The sequence below is a fragment of the Arvicola amphibius genome, chromosome 11 (genome assembly GCF_903992535.2).
Source record: "Arvicola amphibius chromosome 11, mArvAmp1.2, whole genome shotgun sequence".
Classification (NCBI taxonomy): domain Eukaryota; kingdom Metazoa; phylum Chordata; class Mammalia; order Rodentia; family Cricetidae; genus Arvicola; species Arvicola amphibius.
Window position 1 is genome coordinate 2,520,393 of NC_052057.2, and position 10,012 is coordinate 2,530,404.

The 10,012-nt window shown below is 45.1% G+C and overlaps 1 protein-coding gene across 3 annotated transcripts in view; it reads left to right on the top strand.

Moving 5' to 3' along the window:
* The window catches only part of Trim2 (tripartite motif containing 2), a 94,730-nt gene that overhangs the window by 42,418 nt on the left and 42,300 nt on the right, over positions 1–10,012 (top strand). For all 3 annotated transcript variants that reach the window (XM_038348077.1, XM_038348078.1, XM_038348079.1), the window contains 2 exons: positions 3,012–3,193; positions 9,587–9,824. In XM_038348077.1, coding sequence (XP_038204005.1) covers positions 3,060–3,193; positions 9,587–9,824 — 372 coding nt within the window. In that variant the 5' untranslated portion in view covers positions 3,012–3,059. The remainder of the gene's footprint in view (positions 1–3,011; positions 3,194–9,586; positions 9,825–10,012) is intronic.

Genomic DNA, 10,012 nt, shown 5'->3' on the forward strand with positions numbered 1-10,012 from the left:
GCACACTGCCATTGTTGCGACACATAGGAACATTAAACACATTAAACCTTGTTTAAGATTAGCTACCAGACGCCCATCAGAGGAGGCAGAAAACCTGAAACCTGAGCTTCCTGCCCCACTGGTTTTCCTGGATGACCTTGCGCAGGTCATTTAAACCTCAGCTTTGGTTTCCTTGTCCCTGAGACAGACAGAGCTTTCCTTCACTAGTCTGATGTCATAGGGATGTGGTCCAGCTCCCGAGAGATGAACCGCCCTTCATCCCATCAGTGAAGATCTTTCTCTAGCTCTTCAGGGAGCACTCTATGGAAAGTCTGGCCGCCGGTGCCGGCCTATCAGATATTCCCACCTACACTGCCTCACCACGCAGGGAGCTCTGACTGGAGGTGATGCTCCTGCCTGACGGATGCTTCACAAACACCATTTGCTAATAATATCCTGTTATAAACCTGTCATGTGTTTGACTCCATTAGAATGGATCTTGACGGGGTTTTATCTTTTAATTTTTTAAAATAAAATGTAATTATGCCATTTCCTCCACTCCTTCTCCTCCCCCCTTTCTATGACTTTCCTTTCAAATGCATAGCCTCTTTTTCTCTAATTATTATTGTCATAACTACATAAAAATATATACTAGATAGTGCAAGTGTAAAACCCAATGTGAAACCCCACAGTTTCAGAATGCCTGTTCTAACTATGTAGAAGTTTATTGAGATGTGTAGACTTTGGATCTGGTTAATTTTGGTGTGTGGTATTTATTTTGTTTGCACATCTTTAGTAAGTATAAATTTAAAATAAATATAAAATTATTGTCATATACATATAAAATGAACAATATATAGTTACAACATGCTGAGCTCATTAGTAGTGCCTGTATGTTTATGTTTTTAGGGTTGTCCACTTGGATTGGAAAGAGTCAGAGCTTTCTTAATAAAAGGTGAACTACTACTCGGGACTGGATTATGTAAGAACTCTGACTTTCTTCCAGAAGAGTGGGATTTGGTTCTCAGCATCCACATGATTGCTCACAACCATCTGTAACTCCAGTTGCAGAGGTGACACCCTCTTCTGGCTTCTTCCAACAGCAGGCGTGTTTGGAGTGTACATGCATGCATGCAGGCGGAACATTCATATACACGGAATAAAAATACATAATTCTCTAAAGCAAAAGCTGAAGTACATCAGACAACACTGGTTGTTTGGTGCGGCATAAGAGCTAGCACTAGGGTTTGGAAAAGAGCGGCTCCCACAGAAAGCCAAGGGCTTTGATGTTGTAAATACACTGTGGGTCCCTGCTTCAGACACAGGTCACAGACCAAGGTCTAGTGTCAGATGTAAGCTAAGTTTCAAAAGCAAAGCCTTATCAAAGCACAAGGTCAGAGCGGTGGGCAGCTTAGGAGGAGGAACGGCATTAAGTTTCAGAGATGCATTTTCTATTCACCCTGTAGGGTGTGTGTGTGTGTGTGTGTGTGTGTCTGTCTGTCTGTCTGTCTGTCTAATACATAGAATGAAAATAAGTTTTTCATTTCTATTATGTTAAAGATTAATGAGCTTTTGTCTGTCCTCCTTCCCTTCCTTCCTTCTCTCTTTGGTAGAGTATTTCCCTTGAGAACAAGAGGCCTGTGAGCACTCTATCAAGTGTTTAGAAAACCGAAACGTGAATTTCAGTTCAACCCATGCTAACGTTTTGAGATAGGAGCCAGAAACTTTGAGGTGCTGGCCCGAGCCAGGACTGTTATAACCTCCTGCCCAGGGGACTCTGCTTTCCTCTCCGCGGTCTTTGTCACACGCACGGTCCCTCACGTGCACACTGGAAGCTTCCTCTGTGTTCACTACTTTTTCCCTTCAAATGTGCAGAGGCAAGGGCTATTTCTTTAAGATTTCAGGCCTGCCTCTGCCTTAGTCTGCTCTGTTACTAGCTAACACAGTTCAATAACCCCTGGTCGTTGTGAGGGACTGAGAAAGGACAAAGGGGCTGAGCTCTGGGAAATGAGAGGGAAGCCTGGGTTCGTGAGCTTGGTCAGGCACGATTTGCTATGGAGCCCCGTTTCGATGCAGCCGCAGTCCCTGAGAGCCTTCCTCACACTTCTGTTCCAAGGGTGAAATGTTCTTTATGGAAGGAAAAATTCATGTCCTTTGTAGACAAAAAGTGTTTGTTGTTGTTAAAATGCCCAAGTCCAGTCAACTCCTGGGGTTTGCGCCTCTTTCCTCTGAAAACTTCTGAATATGTAGAGTTAAGAATGCTGGTAAATGAAGAACAAACAAACCAACAAAGCCATACAGGACTGGAGAGACAACTCCGTGGTACAGGGGCTTCCTGCCAGTGCTGAGGACCTGGGTCCAACCACTGGATCCACATGGCAGAAAGAACCAGTTCACACAAGTTTGTCCCCTGACCGTCACATGTGCAGTGACATGCCCACACACAGAGGCACAAACAAGACGAGTGTTAAAAACAATTCACACCAGTACAATCTGTATAACTTTCCCCCTGCAAAAGCCTTTGATGAGATCATTTACAGGCTCTAGGTACATAACATAGAGGAGATAAGTTTTCCCCAATGACTGCATATTGTTTCTCAACAGTTAAAACAATTTACACCAGGGTGACGTGTTGAGCAGTGGCATCTTCTAGTCCCCTCAAAGTATAGCAATGAAAAAGAACCATATTGAATGTCACATGAATATAAAAGGCAAATTGTATATCCAGTCATGGGTAAAGGCATGCGCTTAGCTGTGTAACTATTTGCCCCTCGGCCACCACTCACTTTTAAACTCAGCCAACATCTTGGTGGGACACACCCTCTCCTGATCTATTTATTGTCTGTATGGGGAAGGAAGGTGTCAGTATTTTACTGTTATTGATAGCACAAATAAGCCTGCTATTACTTCCGCAGTGAAGAGAGCTGGCTCTAGTTATTTTCTTTGAGGTCACTGACATTGTCTTCTGTGTTTATTGGTGTGCATTGAGGGTGATCATGTGTTTTTCTTCTGTCTTTCCTCACCGGCTGCAGCAGCGTGCAGGGTCGACAACAGCCGGCCTCCCATGTCAGTGGTCTAGGATGGCCAGTGAGGGCGCCAGCATCCCAAGTCCCGTGGTGCGCCAGATCGACAAGCAGTTTTTGATCTGCAGTATATGCCTGGAACGGTACAAGAACCCCAAGGTCCTGCCGTGTCTGCACACTTTCTGCGAGAGGTAAGCTTCTCTCGTGCTCCCGCTCACATGCCACCTGCACGGGCTCTTTCTCGGGATTCTGCTGCTACCCGTGAGAGACAATGCCTGACTTGTGCTCCTAACAGGCACCTAGAAACCCAGTCAAGGAATCACCAGTGACTTCATTTCAAACAATTACAAGTCTGAGAAAGCATCCAGGAATGAACTGGCTCACTTCCAAAAGAGGCAGAGCTAAAGAAAACACAGTTCTTTTTCTTTCTTGTAAGAGTGTTTTCAATTGTTATTTCATTTGAAAGGTATTTATTTATTTATTTATTTATTTATTTATTTATATTTTTGAGGCAGGCTTTCGCTATGTAGACCAAGTTGACCTTGAGGTCACAGAGACCTGCCTGCTTCTGCTTCCCAAGTGCTGGGATTAAAAGCTAGGATTTTGTTTTTATTTGTGTGGTGTGGGGGGGGGGCAGAGGCCAGAAAAGGACATCTGCTATCTGGGAGCTAGTGTTATAGGCGTTGTGAGCCGTTGCCTGGATGTGGGTGCTGGGAACCACAGTCTGACCCTATGGAAGAGCAGATAGCTCTCTCAGATACAGAACCACTTCTTCAGTCCTTTGAATGTGCTTTTATTCTCCATGGCTTTATTTACTACATAAAAACAAAAGCAAAAACATAAAACACAGGGATAAGAAGTTTGTTATGTGACCTGCTTGGTAGCACAAGCCTGTAATTATAGTACTTAGGAGGCTGAAGTAGCAGAATTTTGAGTTTGAAGATAGTCTGGGCTATACACGGAGATCTTGTCTTAAAAACAAACAACTACAAAATCAGGATTGGAGTGGTGGCTCACTCCTTCAGCCCCAGCAGACGCAGAGGTAGGTAGATCTCTGAGTTCAAGGTCTATGTAGTGAATTCCAGGACAGCCAGAGCTACTGGAAAGGCCCTGTCTCAAAAACAAACAATAAAAAAACAAAACAGAACCAACAAAAGCAAAAGCAGAAAGAGGAGTTGTTAGCGTGTCATTTACTTGTGGCTCAATTTAAATGTATCCTTAGCAAGGCTTTATAAATATTATCCTTAAAAACAGATAGATACTCTAGTTATGCTTGAACACATGTCATTAAGTACATTTCTATTACTTAATAGATGTAATTAAAATTGCATGCTTCCTACTTCTAGATCATGAAATAAGTGCTTCCAATGATTTTAAATATATGCTGATTTTATTTCCCTTCCAATTAAAAATACATTTATCATTTAATTGGGCATTAAAAATGAGTTAATTTACTTTGGAGGGTCCTGCTGCAGCAGAATGACCACATCCTTGATAGCAGAGATGGGTAGAGGGGAGGTGTGCTTGCTTCTGGTTAGAAGCTGCGGGCTTTTTCCTTTCGTTTGGAATTATGTGGGTGTTTTGTTCTGTTTTAGTGATGGTTTGTATCACGTACCTGTGCTTTTCATTTTATTCATATATAGGCATTGTTGTAAAACAACACAAGTGGGATCCTGGTGGGAAGCCCCATGACGGGTGAGGGACAAACACGGCCAGGCAGATAGAACTTAAATGTGAAGTTTTACTGGGGGAAAGGGAAGGGAGAGGGGGGAAAAAAGAGAAAGAGAAGAAGAAAGAGACAGGAAAGGTACTGCTTGCTCCTGCAGAGGAATAGCAGGAAGGAGAGCAGGGATGGGCAGAACTTGTCTCTTAAAGGGACCAATTTTTTTTTTTTTTTTTTTTTGGTTTTTCGAGACAGGGTTTCTTTGTAGCTTTGGAGCCTGTCCTGGAACTAGCTCTTGTAGACCAGGCTGGTCTCGAACTCACAGAGATCCGCCTGCCTCTGCCTCCCGAGTGCTGGGATTAAAGGCGTGTGCCACCGCCGCCCGGCTAAGGGACCAAATTTTGCACCTGCATACAGACTATGTATGTGTAGGACCCTGGACTGGCCAGGGTACTGCCTGAGTGTTTCCTGCCAGATGACAGGCTAGCTAACAAAATGCCTGAATCTTAACATTCCCATATTTTTCTTATTATAAAAAGGTGGGGAAATTAAAGGGGGATAGCAGGTGGGACAGGAATAGGGGCGCCAGATTCTCAAGACTGCTTCCTGCTGCTCTTTCAGGGACTTGAGAAGCTGGGATATTGCCCACGTTCTAGGGTACCCGGTTGTTTCACATCGCTGTCCAGGGTCTGTGGAACCATCTGGTGCCTCTTGGACCTGGCAAGATGTTGGCAGAGCAGAGGACAAGGTTAACTTTCCTTAGGTCCTAGTGATTGCAGGGGAGGGTGTCAGGACCAGGGGAAGATGGGGAGGCTTTGGCTGCTGATTGACAGTTCTTATCTGTTCAAAGTGACTTCAAGTCGACTCCCTGGAACTTACAAAGATTCTTTGAGTTTGTGAAAACATAAGTTTTAGACACATTAACATTTCCACTGTTTATCGTCTGACCTGGAATTTACTGTAGAAATGGCAGTATACTCACACCAGAAAATGATTTTGGTTGAAAGCATTAATACTCTTCTGTCCAGAAAAACTGTGACAGATGTTTTTGGCACAATGCAAAGGACCTTTGGAGTCTATTGTTAGGAAACAACCAAAGGGATTTAAAATCTTAGCCTTGTGGCTATGACGGTGGTGTGGCGTGGTGCTTAGTTCTCCCTCAAAGCTGGATTAGTAGCGTATCAGAGCTCTGTTGATTAATGTTAAGACTATGAGCAGTAGCGTAATGAGAGAGAAAGCTGGTGACTTGCATTTGTGCTCCTTAAAACAGTTTCTTATCCCCCGGAGCATTCTTAGATCCTCACAAGTTGAGCTCTGTAACTGAAAACACCTTTATTTAAACAAAGGAATTGTAAGAAGCTATGCTGAAACCTGTTTTGTGAGTTGGTCCCTTTTAAACTGGCAAACCAACATGCAACAGAGTTTCAAACTGCAACAGAGGTCTTGAGAAGGATAAATTTTACTTGAGTTATTGATCAAACAATGACAGAGATTGGTTGCCTAGACAGCCAACCCGGCATCCTCCATGGTCACTGAGGAAAGGACTTAGGGCAGCATCCGTCCTCTGGCTGGTAGAGGTAGGCCTGCAAGGCCCCAGAAGAGCCTGTGGAGTAGGAGTTTGTAGAAAGATCAGCCTACTTTGCCCTAGGCGACTTGAGGTAGTCATTCCTCAGCATCCTGTTTTCCATGGTCTCAAGAGGCCTTTGCAGCAGTTGAGGTGAAAGGCAGGTTTGGTCAGTGGCTAGCAATGCCACTTATGGAGCAAGTTGTGGATGGCTTTTCTTCTGGGCCCATCCATCCATCCATCCATCCATCCATCCATCCATCCATCCATCGTCTTTGGAGGAAATGAGGGTGGTGCCAGGAGCTAGCCTGCCTCTCTTCGGAAAAGGCTTTTAATAATTAAACATTTTAAAAGCTGTGTCCTCTAGATCTCTGAGCATTTGAAGATTTCTGTATATTGGGTATATCTGAGTTATGATTGCAGTATAGGATCTGCCTGGAGAGCTGGATCCAAGCTGAGAGGTTTCTAAGTTAGCTTTTGTTAATTTGAATTAGATCTTTATAACTTTAACTTTTTATCAATATACGGAATATATTTTAAAGCAGAGTTGAACCGCATATACAGTGTGTTGTAACAGAGCTAACCATATACTTTTTATCATCGTTTAAAAGTACATACCAATTTAAAGTACTTGAGACTTGTTTTCTTAGTCTAGGAGTTACAATGAGCAGGGCTCATTAGGACTGTTTAGAACATTTTCTCTTAGACAATAGCTACCCCCCCCACACACACACACAATAGGAACTGAGTAAATAAGAAGACAGGGAAAACCGGTGTGTGCTAAGACAAAGCTTCCTTCTCCATCTCTGACTCTGCAAACCCAGCTTCTGGTACTGAATGAAAGGCAAACCGGATTTGTTAGAGGTGGAAGAGAGCTATTACAGGGTCGGGTGGGTGAAGTGGGTGTTCTGGGGGGCCCTACAGAAAGGTACCTCACTGCTCAAACACAACACCAACAGAGTCAGGAATGTAAGTAAAACGTGAGACAGGCAGAGTACCCTGAGTAAAGACGGCGACTAGGTCACTCGACCTGTCCTTTTTGCCTTTAGTCAGGATGGCAGCAGTCACGTGGTTGCCCTTAGCAAAGATGGTGGCTAAGTCATCTGACCTGCCCTTAGCCAAGATGGCGCCTGCCCATGTTTTGCAAGGCGCTGAGCAACCACGTGCTTTTTAGAGCAGTCGTGCATATTTTAAATAGACCCAATTAACAAGACAGATATACAGGATGCGTAAAACATACATTTCAAACAGTCGTGTGACTACACCAGTCACACATTCTTTCATACGCCAAGCAGGCGGGAAACATCCCGATCATACTGCTGCCAGCCTGCAGCCGTGCCGCAAAGAGGGAACCCACTTCACTTGCCTGGGCTGCGGCAGAGAGGGTGGGAACAGAGACGGAACAGCAGCAGCACAGCCAGGTAGGAAAGAGGGACCTGCTACCCCGGGGCTGGTGCAGGACAAGCAGAAGAGCGAGAAAGTTTGAACAAGAGCTTTAGATGCCCAGTGAAACAGAACGTTCCCAGGCGGAGAACAGGCTTAGCTATGGTGGGAAGCGGCAGGAGGAAAGGAGTCAGTCAAGTGAAGAGAGCAGACAGAAGAGCAGAGGCCGCACTTCCGACTGTGGATCAATGGCGGACCGTAGGGTGCTAATAAGGAGGCGTGTGGTTTCATTTATGGGGGTGGGAGTGAGTGGTGCAGTTTCCGTACGTGAGATAGATAAGGCCTAGAGGCTGAACTCCAGCATCCCAGGGGTTCAGTGTGGATAGATGGAGGCTCAAGCTGGCCTTGGGTTGGCACCTACAAAGTGCAGTGATCACAGGGCCAGGCTCTAACGGTGGGGTAGGTGGAAGAAAGAAAGACCAGGAGGGGGGTTGCTGGCGCCTCCTCTGTTCCGCTTAGATGAATGGATGGGGGTTCCATTCTTCAAGATAGGATGAGGACATGGTTTGAGAAAGAGCGTTTGGTTTGGTTTGTTGCATGTTGGGTTTTATGACCCTTGAGATATCTAAAATGTATCAAAAGGTAGAAGACACAGGACTGGGAGAGGATGTCCGTAGGAAGAAATATGTCTGCTATACTCATAAGGGTATAGGATCCCAGGGGAAGAAGGGCTTTCAGGATGGAGCCATGAGTAACATCAAGCTTTGGTAACTCAGAAAACACAGAACAGACAGGAGGAACAGACCCAGCCGAAAAAGGGAGTGGGGCAAAGTCAAGCCTGATGAATGTGGTTGTCTGGTAAAATACAATCGACCATGCCTCTTGGCCTTAAGTACCATTTTTGGCTTCAGCTGATCTGCTTCGTTCCTGGTAGAGACTTAACCCAGGTTACCTCTGAGATGCTCATCAGCTAACCCTTCTTGGTGTTACTTTCTTCATCCGCAAACTAAGAGGCCACATTAGTGGTTCCCAAACTCTGGCTAAGATGCAGTATCGTTTTGGGTTTGTTTCTGCAGTGCATGAATGAGACCTATGCATGCTGGGCAAGCATTTAACCACAGAGCTACAAGCCCAGCTGCAACCCTAGTTATTTAAAGCTTAGCGTATAATGTCCAACTGCCTGGGTTTGGACTCCCACTCCGACCATGACCTACTCAAGAACGCTAGGTGGCTACTTAGTTCCTCTCTATACCTGTTTCCTGGCTGCCCAAAACGATCATAATGGTGCCTCCTCCATAGACTCAGGGCAATATTTCGAATGTAGTTTGATGTAAATATGGTAGTCATTATTGTTAATAAATTTATTTCTTAACTAACTGGATGGAATCGGTGCTTCTTGCGGAGAAGCAAGAGATGCTGCAACCGAATCTGGGTGTTCCTTGCGTCCACCAAATATTCTAGTCAGATGCCTTTCTTTTATGATTATGACTTTATGTGTCAAATGAATTGCAGTGTTGACAAACACATCTGACATTTTTTTCCCCGAGTGCCAAAGTTCACACATTTGTGAGCCCAATGCTTACAGAACAAGTCTTCCCAGTCTCTGCTGTGTGTGTGAGCCACACGGGCATCTGACCTGGTAGGGCTATCCAGTTCCTTAGAAGGTCAAGGCTCATTGGCCTTGAACCAACCACACTGTGGGTGTCAGGTCTCTAGACACTACAGAAGTCTAGAAAAAGAAACTAAGAAGACGTTTTCTTTTTTTCCTTGAGCACAGTCGTTTGTCTGGTCAGTGTATAGAGCTGATATGAGGGCTCTTGGTCTCTGAAGTATGATTTCCCTGGTACAGGACACCACAAAGAGTGGATTTCTGTAAAGTGGCTCACTGTGAGCCATGGTTGATGAGACCATAGACAGTACCTGCATGCAGAAGCGTGCTCTGTACTGATGGCCCCCATGTGTGCTCTGTAACAGGTGCCTGCAGAACTACATTCCAGCCCACAGCTTAACCCTCTCCTGCCCAGTGTGTCGCCAGACCTCCATCCTGCCTGAGAAGGGGGTGGCTGCGCTCCAGAACAATTTCTTTATCACAAACCTCATGGATGTGCTGCAGCGAACACCAGGCAGCAATGGTGAGGACTCTTCCATCCTGGAGACGGTCACCGCTGTGGCTGCAGGAAAGCCTCTCTCGTGCCCAAACCACGACGGGAATGTAAGTGAGGCAGACCGCTGGCTGCCTGGGGGATGTGGTGGCGTGGTCTCGGGTAGGTTTTGGGTACACACCTCAGAGAGTCTTCATTAAAGCAAAGATCCTTAACTATCTTTTCTGCATTCATAAAGTCTGAGAAATGACCAATTAAAAACAAACTTTTAACAACCCTCAGGCTGTTTTTCCTGTTC